This window comes from Folsomia candida, unplaced genomic scaffold (assembly GCF_002217175.1).
Source record: "Folsomia candida strain VU population unplaced genomic scaffold, ASM221717v1 Fcan01_Sc001, whole genome shotgun sequence".
NCBI lineage: Eukaryota > Metazoa > Arthropoda > Collembola > Entomobryomorpha > Isotomidae > Folsomia > Folsomia candida.
This window is the reverse complement of record NW_019091193.1, coordinates 9,336,239-9,353,144: the sequence shown is the minus strand read 5'-3', so window position 1 is coordinate 9,353,144 and position 16,906 is coordinate 9,336,239. Positions and strand designations below refer to the sequence as shown.

Below are 16,906 nucleotides of genomic sequence, written 5' to 3'. Positions count from 1 at the left end.
TTTACACGCTCAATTCCATGTGCAAAATCAAAATAAATAGCTCAATCGCATAACTTTACAAAATAAAATGTTTTATTGACATCCCATAACAATGTAACAATAAGGTTTCTACGGGTTTTACTACGCTGGTCGATCAAAGTACACACATTACATTCAGGCATAGATGATATCAATTACGTATAATCTTTAGGGAGGCTGTCCAATCGACAAGAACTAAATCTTGATCGATAAGTCATTTCGATCGCTATCTACATACATATATTTTGCCGATAGAAACTCATGACACTCTATATTTTATTATTGATGAAGGTATTTTCGTATATGAGCTACTTCTTACAAACTTTGTCGCACGAATTATTTATGCAAAGTACATACACAAATTGTCTAACCTGTGACTAAAACGGTACCCTACACTGGTATCAGTCGTCTAGCGCTATATAAATGGTCTTGACTCGCTTTAACTCTGTATTGTACAATAAATCCATAATTATGACATGTTGCTATATTTTACCTAATCACGATTTTGATTCGTTTCGAACAAGAAAAATAAATTTCAATCAGTCCGTAAATCAGTTTGATTCTTATGACTATAACCAGCTAAGGAATGGGCTTATTATTTTGCCTAATTTGAGGTACAATGAGCGTTTTGCTTCCTTCTTCAGTTTGACCAAATTTCACATCTTCATTTCTTGGGCGATTGAGAAAATTTGCGGTGGTGGTACGGCTCACAAAGGGGAGCTGGATAAAAACGTAATTTTTGAGTTATTGCACATACAAAGTTCATTGGAATGACACTGCATTTGATCTTGCAGTGTGGCGTTGATGAATATTTATTTGTAGGTTAATTTTCAAGAGTTGTTTTTAACTAGTTTTTCTTTTAACTGTGTAAAATTCATATATTTAGCGAGACAGCTTTACTACAAAATAACTCCAACACCAAGTTTTAGTATTTAAATTAAGCCGTTAGAACTGTTACACATAAGTAGAACATACATTAAACTACTGCATTTTACCTTGACTAATGTTGTTCGTTAATTTTTGCACAGTCAAGTTGACATTTGAAAATAAGACTCGACAAATGGTATGCAAAGAGAATGGACTTTACTGTAATATATGTCATAAGATATTGTAAGCTAAGGGGTGACTCATGAACGAATGATATTAAATTGTCAGTATAATTATTTAAATATTACATTTTGTTTCTACGTTTGAACTGTGAAACACTATTAGCAGTCTATAACTTCCATCCTAAATGATTTCATAGGGGCCATCCGAAGAGGACCTTCCATCATGTCATCAGCGTCATCCGGTAAAATATCAGTTCTATACTCTGTGACCTATTCAAAAATACACAAAATTAAACTCTCATCCAGCCAGGGTAGAGGTCAGGGTAGAGATCAGGCGACAGGAGGGAGTCTTATGCGAAATAATAGTATGCAAAGAAATTAAGGTTCCTATTAAATCATATAATCATTGTTCACTGGTAACAAAATTATTCACGCATTTGATGGTATGCAAGTTTGACTCGAAATTAACCAGTGTCATGGGAAAAATACGTCAGTAAAATGCAACAAGGATGGTGAAAACATGACTTCAACACTGAAATAGTGATGATTTTTGAGGTTCGATTATGATAACAAGGGAGGTTGTAGTGTGGTATACATACAAATTAGTAATCAAACACAAAACCATTGAAAAAAGTGCAGTGCTAAATTAGTGTAGTGCACAAATAATGTTATAAAGTGGTTAAAAACAAGTACCCGAATCGGGATTGAGAATGGCGTTAGTAGAGAATACACACTTTAGTGAGGATTACATGATCCGACATTTATTGGCCGTCTGCAAATAATTGCAACAAATATTTATAGCACAAGTTATTCAGGTTGTAAAATCTTGAAGATCTTTCATTGTCATGATGTAAGTCTTTGTTCAAACTTCACAAATCAACACAGTACAAATTCGCACAATACAATATAGCTGTCCACCACTATTCAAGTGGGGGTGGGGGAGTAGTACGAATATTAATTATCATTGCTACATACATATTTTACATATATAGTCAGTTTTAATTCTTTGATACTACTCCGCACACGGTTAATTGATGATCATTCTTCTTGCTGGCTCACTATAAATTCTATTTTAGTACTTTCAAATTGTATGTATTTAGTAGTCTTAGTAGATCTCTGTAAAACATATTAGTACTCTATATTCAATATATTATAGCGTGTCGACTTGATTCACTAGATCGTTGAGACTTGGAATACTCTCACAAATTATTGGCTGCATATATAGTCTATTCGGGTTAATATTTAACTCGGTTTTACTTCAGGTTTTTTTATCGTTTTAGGCTAAAGCCAACGTCTGTACCAGGGCCGTTCTTCAGCTCCAAATCTCACCTCATAATCCTCCATCATAGGCCTTGTTGAAGCTGCAACAAGAAAAGGAAAATCGAAATTATCACATATATACACTTAGTAATCGTTTGGGTGAGATGCATTCGAACAAATTTTACTGACCTGCAGTATCGATTCTTCTCATTGTTGTGGAAGCACTTCGTGGTCGTCCACTTGGGCCAAGTATGTTAAATCTGTCCATTAACCACCCTGCAATTATTGGAACAATCCCCACAATAATGAGGGCCAATGCAATACACATGCACCACCCAGGATATGGCAGCAAGTGTGTTTCCCCCTGAAAGATTGTCCATTTATTGCGTAATTAATTTCATCGTATATCGAGTTACTTCAGATGATAAACCTCGCACTCGTACCTTTTCGCTATCCCAGGCATCGTAGACGGGGCTATTTCTAACTTTTTCAATCAGAGATCCAACAAGAAGAAGACAGAGGAAACCAGGCCCAACTATTCTCCAAGTGATCTGCCAGTACCATCCTGTACGAATAATTGAAATTAAATGAATAATTATAGGTTATATAATATAATTTGTATTACTTTAATTAAGAGCTTTGTCCTAAATGACTAACCTGGATAGTACCCTGTCATGTATTCGACATCCGCAGAGAACCTATAACGCAAGTGAAAGCGTATTACATATTATAAGTTCCGCTACCACACAATCTTAGGTAGTGAATGTATGCATATGTACATATCTAAGTAAATCTATAGTATGACGCATAATGTTGAAAATTTTATCTATTAGGCTGACCTTTCATGGCCATAAATATACATCACGGAAACAATTTCCAGGAGTGCGATTATCACCAATCCTACGCAAAAACCAAAAGCAATTATAGTTATTATCTTGAGAGGCAAATCGAGAATTCATTCATATTTATTATACTTACCAGTTGTACTGGCATATCCATCTGCAAAAATAAATATGAATTGGAATTAGTATTAATTATGGAAGGATACGAGAATAGGGTTTAATTACCCAAGCGTTTATTGCAGTTTAGTTTACGAAGACCACAGAAAAATTATTCGATAAATTTCGACAAATAAAAGCAGCACTCACCGAATAGAGAAACCCAATACTCTCCGGCTCCAGTCACAAAAATCAATCCACACACAAATGAAATGAAGCAGACGATGGCTACAAAAATAAGTCATATTATTATACGTTATATATACTTCTAACTATCAGAGCAATTTATCTCACCGGTCAGCAACTCTTTTCTAACGTTTTTGAAGTATGAACATTCGAAAACAGTGCTGTAACAAAAATGCAAAGTCGATTAACCTAAGTTGTTTGTGTGTTTGAAATAAAACGGATTATGTAAAACCGTACTTCACAACTCCTTCCATAGTTCCAATCTGTGAGCCAAGACCGAGAGCGAGCAGCATAAGAAAGAAGATAATGGCCCAAAAAGGAGACGCCGGTAATTCTACTATTGCTTGAGTGAAGACCTGTGTTAGACAAGTAAATAATAAATGCATAGATCGCGATGAAGGTGAAAGTAAATTATTATTCTTACGACAAATGCGAGACCAGTTCCAGCAGCTGAAAGCGAAAAAGATGTAATACTGATTAGCGATTGTACATTACCGTTAGTATCATTATTCCAATATTTAATGAAGATCATAATGCTAAATACGCATCTTTTGTGTAAGAATGGAGAGGTATCACATTCAGGGACCATTTATCAAACCAGACACGCATTTATAGTCTGTAACAATAGAGCGAACTATACATAGTTCTAAAATCGCATTCAATAATTGAGTCTCAATTTCATGTGCAGAAGTTGGTTCGTTTGAAGACAGGTTATCATTAGGAAGACTCAGTCTCTGAGGTACCACTATCGGATTTCATCATCAGTACTTTTATAAATTTTGTCATCAGCTTCGATGTTATTATGCAAGATATATGTAAAATTACTCGAGTATTCTTTGACTTTCAGTAAGTCTAACAGAAATGTTACCTTCAATGAAGGATGTTTTAAAAGATATGATGCTGCGAAAATAAATTATGCGTGCAAAAAATACATTACTCACCAGCAGAATCTAATTCTTTCTCAAGACTGCAATCCAAGAACGCAGAACCGTTCAGAGATTTTTCATCCGGAAAATGCTCCTTCATGTACGACTCGTATATATTGTCCGTGATGTTGCTGATGTCCGAGTATTTGTCGGACAAGAGTTCTCGTAATACTTTTTTATTCCTATATATTTACATATGTACATTACATAAGCAATCAATCATCATTAGTGTCTTCTAACTTTTGTCACTGCCAAAATTTTCGAGCACATACCCATCAATGCAACGATCATGAATAGCGGTAGCCTTGAAGCCAAGAATGGAGAATATCACTATTGACGCTAAAATCAGACAGAACAAAGTAAGAACAAGGAACGATGTGAGATCGATAACACCGGACACTCGGGATATGATAGCGACTTACCGTACATGGCTGTCAATGCATTAGTGCAAGTTATGAAGATCACGTCCTGAAAGACACATAAAATATGAAGATTTTCATAATTTTTTTTACTGAAATGTAAACGTTGACAAACCTTATATAAAAATTATGACTTTACGTACCTTCACACAGTTATTTCGTGGCTTATTATAGGAACCAAATGCAATTAGTGACCCGAACGCTAGCCCAAACGAGTAGAAGACTTGCGTAGCCGCATCCATCCAAGTTGCCAAGTCCAAAAGTTTTTCCATCTTTAGGATATTTTTAAAACACAAGGTCATCTCACATATTTATATAACGCTCAATATTGGCACCTATTCGTCAAACATGTATTAGATAATACTGTACCTTTGGCTTGTACATGTGAATCAATCCTGCAGCCGCACCTCGGAGAGTAATTCCCCGAACAAAGAAAATTGTCAATACGACGTATGGAAAACACGCTGTGAAGTAGATCACCCATCCAGCAGATTTGACGCCACGCATTATAATGAAATACACAAATACCCAAGCCAACAAGAGGCAAAGGGCCATCCACCATTTAATTCCACCAGTTTCATCTGCACCCAATGAACGAGATTATAAAATCATAGTAAAATTCTTTCAATCTCTATAAAAATGCTCACCTATCGATGGAGAAATGTCCAATGCTTCACGATACCAGTAATATGCAGTTTCCGAAGACTTTACACATTCTGGGACTGGCACTGTGACGTTTCCGATTTCAACTGTGGGACAACTAGCCCACGGCAGGGGTGACTGTGAACACAAAAATTTTGACAAGTTAATTTTTGGAATATGTACAGGTGAAATTACTTAGGGACCATATGACCTGACCGCTTTGGGAGGAAAGGGTATAACATAATGACCCACGCAACTTGCTATAATAGTGCCTGCCGTATATATGTAATTGTCTACTAAGAACCAGATAATTTCGGATTCTTACAGTTTTTATTGTGTCGTAACATTTAGTGGTGCAAAGTAGGACAATAGTGCTAATCCAGTGCTGCCCAATAAGCTCTTAACTTTGACGATGTATGTCGTTATTATTTACCCGAAACGATTGGAAGAGGAAGAAAAAACACCAGGTGATAATGACGTTGTAGTAGAGTCCTGCAATGCAGAAAAAAGTACATAAATGTGTCGCCAACATACAAAGTATTATGTAATAATTATTTAAAATAATTACCGACAAGGAAAGCAACGATAGTACCTGAAATGGGTGGAATTAAAATAGAGCCATATTTATGAACAATACTAATTCCGAAATTTCGAGATTTTGGCCTTACTTGCAATGCCGATTCCCCCGATCGATGCATGAATCATATTCCAAGTTCCCAGTGACCCTTGTCGTAGCTTTTGGCCGATTCCCAGTTCGATTAGTAGCAAGGGGGCTCCCTCCAGCAAGACCATAATCAGGAACGGTATTAGAAATGCTCCTACAAAATTTAAAAAATAAGCAACATTGAAGGGCATGCTAAACTCTAGAAATCATCAATGTAATCTGAATATGTTGCAATTTTACGCGAATTTGTAATATAATTGTGTACTTCATGGAATTCTGATTAATGGTACCTAACTAACGAATTTGACGAGCACCAACGCATGAGTCATACACGTGGGCACTTGTTGTGTTACTTTGAAGTGCCATTAGCAAACCAATCAAAATATTCATAAAGCAGGGTTGATGGAGTGAAAGTAAAGAAGACTCGAGATGATGCGGTCTCCTGGAAAAATGTACCGTGAAAGTATTGCAATAGTTCACGAATGGTGATTGGGATAAGTCAAGAAATAAATAAATATGGTGATTCTCTTTCTTCCTCACACCATACAAACAACTAACAAGTTCGTACGACAGAAATTACAGGACAGAAAAATGAGCAGCATTGGCTTCGCATTTGAATTGAATGATTATTAATACAAGAGCACAAAATCGATTTCAATTTTATTCCAGAATCTATTGTTTACGAGTTTTATGAAAAGTCCTGTCTTCGGCAGTGACCGAGTCCAGATTAAAAATGTTGATGCATGCACGACGAGTTCATTTGCTATGTCAGTTAATTCACTGCCAAAGTCCAAAATATTTTTCAGTTTGTATTTATGGCACAATTAACTTTGGGTCAATATCGATGAAAGCATATAAGAAGCCTTTATATTTTTTTTACTACGTGCACAACTTTTTTTATTATCATCGTTGACTGGCGGTGTAGCATAAAATCAAATAAATATGAACACCTTGTGTAAGTTGTGTCATAATAAAGATCGATATGCGATAGTCGTATGCATATAAATGTCTCATACAAAAACTCAACAATTAAAGGCTTATTGATTACATGGATAAGCAACTCTCGGACTCTATCGTCGTGACGTAATCAATAATTCAGGTTGTGTTGAGTTTATTCAAATAATTAAGGAAGCTAAGACTACGCTTCAAAGAACAAAAATTGGCAGAACCTCCTGCACGATAACTTCTTATGATGCATGTTCTCTCAGGAAGTGAATGTTACATAATATGGAAAGGGCTTTCACATAGTTGTGGTCTTGAATGACACGCTTAGAATTTTTGGCCAGTGTTTTGTACAGCTTTCCTTCTGCATCCAGAATTGTGTAGCCAGAAATAGATGAGATCGAAGCAAAATCTTACGTGCAAACCAGTCGTCGTCTGCACTGCCAAACATTTACTAAAATTAGCCATTTCTTGAGCCAGACCTTAACCATACACATATGCTGGAGACATGAACATATAGTCAGTTTTAAAAGCATACAATCTTGAAAAGTGCACTCTCTGTTGATCAATATGCGGTAAACTGCAAGCAACTTGAAATCAATTCCAAAATATGTGATCTGTATGGTATATGAATGCGAGACATTGATCAATTTTTGACCTACTGAATGTTACATACCATTTCTTCAATGTACTAAATACTATGCCTGGCAAACACATTTAGCGACAATAAAGAAGACCATAAAACAGAGTCTTGAATCCGAAGTGTATTTTTTGGAAGCACGTCAAGTCATTCATACTTTGTGCATCCTTCATCTTATCAGGAGCCAACTGAATCATTTGTTTTATACTCCAGCCAGAGTTTTGCAAGTTCTGTTCGTCCAAAGGATCTTACAAAACGACTCGACACACATGTGTGTGGGGTAAATTGTTGGCACATCACGCGGAAATATTTGGCATCCGAAATGACTACATGCAGGGTGACAATGTCAGTGAGATTGTACATACAGCGTGATGTTGTTTCTTTCTCAGATCCCCATTTTCCGGTGTCATCACGTATTAGCCTTAAAAACTCAGGTAACCTTTCTTCCCATCAAGAATGAGAGACGTCAGATCGGCCATGAACTAGCAAGGCCTTTGCCGTATTGCTAATGACTTTGTGTCTAATCTACGACGAAATTTGTTCTCAACATGTTACGTGTTGCCACAACTAGAAAAATACTTATTACAGGGACTACATATAAACTGACTCTGGTACATACATGGTGTAAACCCTGTATGTATTTCCCAATTAATTTGTGTACGATGAAAAAAGCTGATCAGACATTTCATCAGACAAAGCGAAATGGTACTCACCCCCTCCGTTCTTCTGGCACAGGTACGGAAAACGCCAAATGTTTCCCAAACCCACAGAGTACCCTACAACACTGAGCATGAATTGAGTCTTGCTGAAATATCAAGAGGACACACAAAAATTAGCATGCGTAATTTGTAATATGGAGATAAAAAAATATGTTTACCTTTCCCATCCTGCATTTTCACCAGTGTCATTCGCCCCTCCAGGACCGGTTGCACCCCCATTTACTGCGAAACACGCTTCGGACTGCAAATTAACATAAGTTGTAATTAGTAATTAGGGTTAATTAATTATAGAAGAGATGTGCATGATTTGACATATGTTATGTATGCATGTAGTTTTATGACATTAAATGTTATGAATTAATATGTGATTTCATGTAGAAATGAAAGGAGAAATCTTATTGCAACGTATTTGCATATCCTCGTTTTCTTAAAAAACTTAGGGTACACAGCGTAATTCACTAATTCCAACCATCAGTGTTCGAAAGTGCTCGAAAAACTTACCGGGATTTCTCTCATCATGTGCACTCCATTGTTTCTCAGACCGTCTTCGTCCAGCTCGGTGTTGTTGGAGACTGTGAGCGCATTGTGGGAGTACGGACCCTTCACATTCACCGATTTCTTGTCCATGTTGCGGAGTTCCAGCTTCGACCAGTTTTATTAGTTGACTGATTTTCCACAGATAAGTTTTGTTTTGTCAAGTAGTACAATATATTTTGAGACTAATCTTAAGTAATTGGCTTTCTATAGACGCATTATTATTGAGATCCCGACAAATTATGTTGTTGATGACTGATTAGAATCTTTACTCTCACGTGGGATGGGATTACCACGAAAACTATGTGTACATATCTTACAGGATTCACAAACAAATATTCGGTTGCTTTCAATACAAGTATTTTTGAAGCACACGGTTGCGATTGAGCAAAAGTTGCTGCGGTATAGGAAGAATTTGTATAGATTATAATATTGCAAATTCGCTGCCTGTCATAAAACTTTTGAATTGCGTTACGGAACTTTCCAGTATATTTATCGACCTGATCTGTAACAGTGCAAGTGTGTGCAATGCGAAAGATACGAATTTTGCGTGGCTGGTAATTTTCGTCGTTCCTCAAGAGTTATAATGGTAAACTTAAGTTATGCATACGTAACATTAAATTATTTATAGTGTGCAATCGTAATATATGATGAGGAGTAACTAAATATCTGTTAGTAAACATCCGTACTTTAAATAGTAATAGCTAAATTGGTTTGAATACTACAGTGGAATCACTTTCGAGACTCTATTGAACAATATGTTAACAGTTTTCATGCAACAATCTCATGATCCAACGACATTGAATCGCATGATTATCCTTAATTCTGAATTATTCTAAGATCCGTATAATCTATGAAAAACTTAAAATAATTGAGTTGATACAATGAGATTTCTAGAATCTAACAGAAACCAAAATCTGTCGTCCCACTTTGGTTTGAGAAGATGTGTAGCAATAACGTGCGACGGATGGTGTAATTTTGTCACAACGTGGTCGGAAGGGGTTGCGAAGAACAAAGTGAAGTGCAAGGAGAACACCGAGTCAAGGGTTCAGTCAGTATGCTTCGAGAGTGATGTCTGAATTGCGACTGGATTAGATTCTGGTGCACTGCATTGCACGGAGCAGAGTTTCGTAGTAAAGTTCTGAGAGAGAAACCTCCTCCACAGACAGCGTGCAAATTCTCCCCCTTTGGAGTGTAGGTGAAGGAAATTCAAGTCAAAGTCACGCAGTGATTCGCCACTCCAACAAAGACCACCCGAACTTGTACGTTACACGCCGTCTTGTTTACCACTTTTGACAGAAAATGAGACGATCTCGAACAATGAATGATCTCGTTGAGCTCAAGAAGATAGGCTTCACGTCCCTCCAAGAATTCTCGACCCCATTCGAAAGTTAATGATATGATTCACTTATTATGTCCGTTTTCCTGCCAATATGCATCGAGTTTTCAATAGAGTTGTTTTATAGGAATTGCACAAAATGTATCCACATCAATGGGGAGATTTTTGATATGAGGCCACTTGAGATTTGTGAAAAAAAATCACTTTCTTTTTGTGTTGTGTTAGTCAATTTTAGGAAAAAAAAGTTGGAGCCTTCCAGCACCGTTGGGGCTGATACGCTGATGGCAAACGATGCCACAATCAACACGGTAAGTGACAAGTTGAAATATAAGTAATTGGGCTGACCTTCCACTCAGAAAAGAAGAAATTCTATGATGCAAGAGCAAGGTTATCAGGTAAACAGGATTGGATGTCTCGTTCTACGATAGCAATGCGGCAGCAGGTTCTTTTAATTGCAATAAATGATGAGTTCCAGTATCATCAAATCGAGGGGTAGTAGATGATGTTTCGCATGTAGAGAGGCAACCAGAGATACGTACGCAAGATCACGAACCAGGGTTGTTTTACAATTTTACTATGTTGATTATGATCCACGTGTGTTGTTGTATAGGACCCCAACAACTTTGCCACCCCACGAGATTTATACTATATGAATTTCGTTATTATTACGTGTGCGGACAAACAAGTCTTGTAAAATTCTCTGCAGAGCCCTGCAAATATTGTTTTGCGTCGATCTATTCAACTGGTTCATCAACCCGTTTAAGCCTTTATCCTTTATAAGAAAGGTCTTGACCGCTTATTATTTGCTTGGCTTACTTCAACACACAAAAGTCGTAAACCTATGGACCAACTTCTGTATAGGTAGTTATTTTATGTTAAAGAAAATATCGAATATTTAGTATGCAATTTTCGTAAAGCTAGATAGCTAGTTTTTCACACAAAGGTTGATGGTAATAGAAGCAATAGTACTCGGAAAAGTCTGCTCCACTGCTGTTTTGTCTGAAAGAACCGAGCCGAGATCCCACGTTGGCATTTAGCACTGCAGGAAAAGGGAAGATTTTGGGAATTTTTTTGTATTTTGAATAATGAAACCGGCGACAAACACTGAATTTCTCTTGGAACATTGGTTCTTTCGAATTTCTGGCCTTTGATAATAACACTAACAATGAAACGTTGGACTCGATTCACTCACATCACTTACATATGTAAATGTGTGCGATGGGAAGGAAACCGACAGAATGGGAACGTTCTGGGCTTCTAATTTCTTAAAAATCAATACTCTCCGAATAATTGTTCTTTTTTATTTTATGGTATTACGACTCCTCACTTAGCCATGATACGTCTGCCATGTGACAATGTTACTGTACTGGATGACGCAACCGATGACACATTGTATATATGCAAACCTTGCTACGTGGTATGCTTCGAGGAAGATATCGAGATTGGCTAATGGCACGAAAGCTTGAGACCATATAGTCCGCAACCTATTTGATGACTGGGTTGTGGAATGCGATGTAGCTGTTTAATGTTGCCAAAATATCGTCCTGCTTTCCCTTCCACTTTTACCGTCAAACTGGCCAAATGATGATGTGGGGTATGGGGATCGTGGGTCGCTTTGAAGTACGTGGTTGCATGCCTTTCTTCCTTCATTCGGGTCTCTCCGACATGGCTTTTCGCGAATTGTGGAAACCACGTACGTACGTGGACTACATATAACTATACATGCATTTGTAACGTATATGGAAGAACGTAGTGAAAGCTAACTGAAATATTCCTGCTGAAAAGTGAGGCAGTTGTATGTACACACTTCGTATATCCGTAGCGTGGGCTTATATCATGTCCGAATTCTTTAGAGAATAACTTTCACCCACTGCTCTCGCTCCATAATTTATTTCCATACCGAAATCGCATAGCTAGAAATCCTCTCAAGTTGAAATCTTGTAGGTACATCTATATTCAGGGGACGCATGTGTAACACGAGAACATCGACCGATCCGAATTTGAGATCCGACAGTTCCCGGACTGTCCCGTGCTTCGGGTATATGCAACTTACATATATCTATGTAAGTACATGTTACCGTTATGTGTATATGTACATTTGCCAATTTTGTATGCTTTTTGCTCTATCAAAATGTCAAGGATTAAACTTTTTAATTATTTGAAATACTGCTTCAACGTGGGCTAAACGTGGCTGGCAATTTATTAATTAGGCAAGACGTATGTAAGAAACAAATAATGGATTCATGCGTCCCTAATTATATACACGACTTCATAACAAATGTGTACAAATGTAATTACGTTATCAACAAACCAATATGCATTTGTCTGCATACATTCACAACAAATGTCAAATTTCAGTCTCTGGAACATAATGCAAGCGTTTTGAATGGTTTTTGTATACGTAAGTATATGCATAAAGTGTATGTATACATGTAGGTACTTTGGCCGATGGAGACGTGGACAATGCAGTAACGTGATGCTAGAGGAATGATAGTGTTGTCCTTTGACGCTTATTCATTTGTGCTCAGCAAAGAGATGATTCAATTATTTGAAACCATATGTACTCTGACATGCGAAACCTTTCAAGTCTCTTCCTCAAAGGTTATGACGCCACAAACTCTCCATTCCATTATGGAGTGGATTTTTTGCTCCATTCAGTTCAACTGTTCACAATGCTAACACATAAATCAAACGAAAGTTTAATTTCCAAACGTTTGTTGGTATAGAATGTCAATGAAGCAGATATCATCGTGCTCTCTGTCACCAACACATACCATTCATGCATATGTAGCAACTGTGTGAAATCTATGCTTAATGCTATTTTTCTATCAGTTCAAGGTTCATATGTACATTCATAAGATGCGATACCCAGTTGCATTTTTCTGACTGGATTTGACAAAGCATTACTCAATCCAATGTCATTCATTCATTCAACCTATTTCTGGAAAATTCCGTATAAGACCACATACAAAGTCTTGACTTATGTAAGTTTGACTACACCTGAAAATGCCAATCCAATTTAACGAATTAGTTTAGCATTGGACGATGTCAAGTTCACTGCAGAAAGGTTGCAAGTCAGTGGTGAAAACTGAAAAGCTCTTTCAACAAGCTTTCATGAGTTGTCAATCCTGCCAATCCTGGTTTAGTGCGTATATGTATTTAGATATTTAAATCATGCGGATAAGGAAGGAAGTGAGTTTGGATATTTCTACAAATTCGCTTCTTCAGACATCACGTAGGCCTGGTCCCACCATGCACAGGCTGGAGCAGATGCGGGAGTATAATTTCCTACTACCGACTTCCTAAGCTGAGGTATGGCAGGTTTTATGTATAATGAAACTTTCTGCGTAGTTGGCGAACTTGCCCTGCTTTAGACGGTACATTTGCACTTCTCCCATTCAAAAACATCTCTCGAGTCGGGTGTAATAATGTTTAGGGAAGAAACCTCGTGACCGAGTATGGAGAAGGAGGCTTTCTGAGATACAAACATAGCTTTGATACCGTCATAAGCGACTCGTCGTCGTCGTCGATCTATACTCGACTTTTTAGTCGATTTCCTCTTTGTCTCCTTTGCAGCCCTATTTACGAATTGACGTCACTCTTCTGCTGAGCCTGGCTTGGTTGATGCATGAGCTACCCTTTCTCCCTCGCCTACTCGAATAATGTGATGATCGAACGAGTTACTAAACCCTTTCTTTTCTCCCGTCAAAACCCGAGAAAGGAAGCGATGGTTGCATGACTTGTAGGCGGAGGAGAGATCACCAAGGTGCAAGGTTACATTAATTCAATTAACCTGGAATTTCCCCTCGAAATCCGTGCAACTAAGAGACTTCAGTCTTCAGATAGGGACATGTTTGGCTGTACCGTGCTAACTACTTGCTAATAAATGAACATGTAAAAATATTTATGTAGGCGTCTGCCGCACTTGGCAGGATGTGATCAAGTATCTGTGTATTTGAAATATCTAATAAAGTACAAGCATTAAGGGAACTATTTACATAAATCTATGAGTATGTATGTACATGCATATACCAGTTTATATAGAATCATTTGTATACATAAGTCTCAAGCTTATTGCACACTGCGGATGCAATTTGAAGCAGTATCACAAATCACAAATAATTAATTGCCGTTCACGCTAGATCGACAGCAGTCTGGACAAGTTAATATGTGGATGGTGATATCTGGCTGGATTTTATTGCGTCTTTGTACGAAAATCACAGAGAAAATTACTTTCAGTTTTATTACTCCCCGGTTCGATTTCTGCATATGTATATCTGCAATATCTCACAACTTGCTTACATATTATGTCGATTCCAGAAGGTTATTCTGTTGTATGCAAAATCGTAGTAATCGACACTCTTATTTTAAGATGACAACTTGGCGTATATCATGTTCATTATTTCCTTTGGTCCATTAAAATTAAGGAATTTGACATATGTATCGGACCCAAACTGGAGCATATACTAATTTAAGAGGTGTCAATTACATGTGGAGCGAATGAGACTAGTGGAAAAGTACAAAGTTCTTTGAATGTGCATCGCCTTTCATAATGCCCATTGCTTGTGATTTTTTATGGCCCCAACTAAATTGTTTAAGTTGCAAAAATGTAAATATATACCTACGAACCATAACATTGGTTGGACGGAAGAGCCGATGAATACATTTCTTCAACCCGTACACATTCAAACTTTGATTGTAACTTGACCCTATAACTTCAAGAGACGCCGTTACAATTATAAAGTCTGTGAATACGCGAGACAATAAATGAACTGACTCCGTTGTGCATGAAACAAAAGTTCGAATTCATATACATTTGTATGTGTACATAGCATGGCATACATAATGGAATTTTCCTTCATGCTATATTTACATACCTATGCAAAATTCTGTGAAATACTCAAGGACCACACTAAGATTATTTACAAACATTCCTTAAACCAGTTGTCGCCAGTCTTAGACACATTAAATTATGTCAATGAACTTACACTACATTGATTGGAATACTTTTTGAAAGATATGCGCATATCCAAATCTTAAAATAGCTTATTAGCATTAGAGCCAGACCTTAATCTTCATAAGAATAATGTCATCCGATAATTTCTGGGAAATAAATTATCGATTATGTGATTTAGATATGGTTTGGAAATTTTCACCATATCCCAAAGTGATGAGTCACACGGAATATTTAGTCACGAGCTGATATGCTTTTCACCATAATAGCGGATACACAATAATAGGGAATGGTATACTTAGGGTTGGCTGCAAACTTACGTAGATGAACAATGGTGACGGTGTAGATATGGGATTTTTCATAGGCAACTCTTGTAGAATTTTCACTCGAGCAAACCTCAAACTGCGCCATGACCTTGTTTCACCTAATTCGAGGAATTGAAGAGGAATTAGATTGTAAGGGAATGCATATATCCAGGGCTCAATATAGTTCAGCTATATTTATGCTGATGGAGGTTTGAGGAAAACTTTGGCCCATTATTTTGAAGTCCAGAGTAATTTGGGAAAGTTACATAGTTGAATCGTTCTTTATTGGTAAATAAATCTAGTTCTCCCCAAAATAGCAGAAAAAACTGATCGTAACGACTGACATTGTCATTTGAGGTTCAGCGTGTGAAACTATGCAACCTTGAATCCTCGTTTTTGATATCAACCTAGTTCTGGTTGGGGTAGGAACGATATAAATTCTAGGTAGCACTTGGTATAAGGTTGCTCTTTCTTTCTGCGCAATTTCTCCATTTCAGCTACACATTCTCTGATTCTAGAGTTATAAAAGACATGCCAAACAGAAGGCAATTCATTTCCTTGCTCGTAGACAGTCGTGAAACAATGCAGCTCGAGAGTCTAAAAAATCTAAGTACAGATCCAATGTTCGCTTATAAATACATGCATAATTTAAAATGCGCAGAATGTCGAATTGCAATACTTATTATCAAATTTATTTATGTAAGAGCTAATTAATTTCAAGATGCCCTTACTTACAACACAAAGTGAATGAAAAGTTCTGTTGAAATCTTGCAAAAATACGAGTCTCTTGAGCAGATTCTTTCATCATGGATAGAGATGAAAGGAGTTATTACAGTAGATTTCGAAATGATTAATGAGCATACATAACTCAGAAAACAGTTTCTGTCTGTGCGGCCTTGAATATGACAGAAGGATTCTGCCCATGTTCTGATGATGAGTACGTACAACTGTCCTGGTGAAATTCTTCATGCCTTTCTTCACATTTTCAGATGTATTTCGTTATATAAAGAATATTCCGCTATACACCTTTCCTTCCCAAAAACAGTTCATCTGTAGATAAAACCTTGCCAAATTTGATGTGTGAAATAGTTTTCCATCTGCTAATACTACTACCAGCTTCTGACCAGTAGTTTCCAGTGAAAGCGAGTCTCAGCTTTCACTTCGAAGTTAGACAATCTATGCAGCCTCTGAAAAAGCTTCTGCATGGACAGCCACAAGCAGATCACTTTTTAATCACCTTTACAGCATTCATTCGTCGCATATTCAGCATACATATTTATGCATATTCATGTGTACATTTGTATTTAGATT

General features: G+C 37.1%; 1 protein-coding gene across 5 annotated transcripts; it reads right to left on the bottom strand.

The window, feature by feature from the left end:
• Positions 1–50: 50 nt before the first annotated feature.
• Positions 51–11,901, bottom strand: LOC110848654 (sodium- and chloride-dependent transporter XTRP3). 5 transcript variants are annotated; one of them, XR_002547761.2, is made up of 25 exons: positions 8,965–11,900; positions 8,622–8,704; positions 8,458–8,549; positions 6,167–6,316; positions 6,067–6,090; positions 5,932–5,990; positions 5,504–5,636; positions 5,226–5,437; positions 5,000–5,128; positions 4,860–4,905; positions 4,710–4,776; positions 4,453–4,619; positions 3,936–3,961; positions 3,749–3,867; positions 3,620–3,672; positions 3,476–3,553; positions 3,306–3,326; positions 3,167–3,227; positions 2,985–3,025; positions 2,771–2,892; positions 2,517–2,691; positions 2,397–2,428; positions 1,194–1,337; positions 1,014–1,104; positions 617–738 (listed from the first exon to the last, which is right to left on the bottom strand). XR_002547761.2 is itself a non-coding variant. In XM_035849306.1 (24 exons), the coding sequence occupies exons 1-23, from the start codon at positions 9,088–9,090 to the stop codon at positions 1,227–1,229; spliced, it is 2,127 nt and encodes a 708-aa protein (XP_035705199.1). In that variant the 5' UTR covers positions 9,091–11,901; the 3' UTR covers positions 617–738; positions 1,194–1,226. The 5 variants fall into 5 exon arrangements, 3 of the variants coding, with proteins under 3 accessions (XP_021951612.1, XP_035705199.1, XP_035705189.1); XR_004834314.1 differs by adding an exon at positions 1,761–1,839 and having other exon boundaries at positions 617–1,337; positions 8,965–11,901; XM_035849306.1 differs by lacking the exon at positions 1,014–1,104 and having other exon boundaries at positions 8,965–11,901.
• Between the last annotated feature and the right edge of the window lie 5,005 nt (positions 11,902–16,906).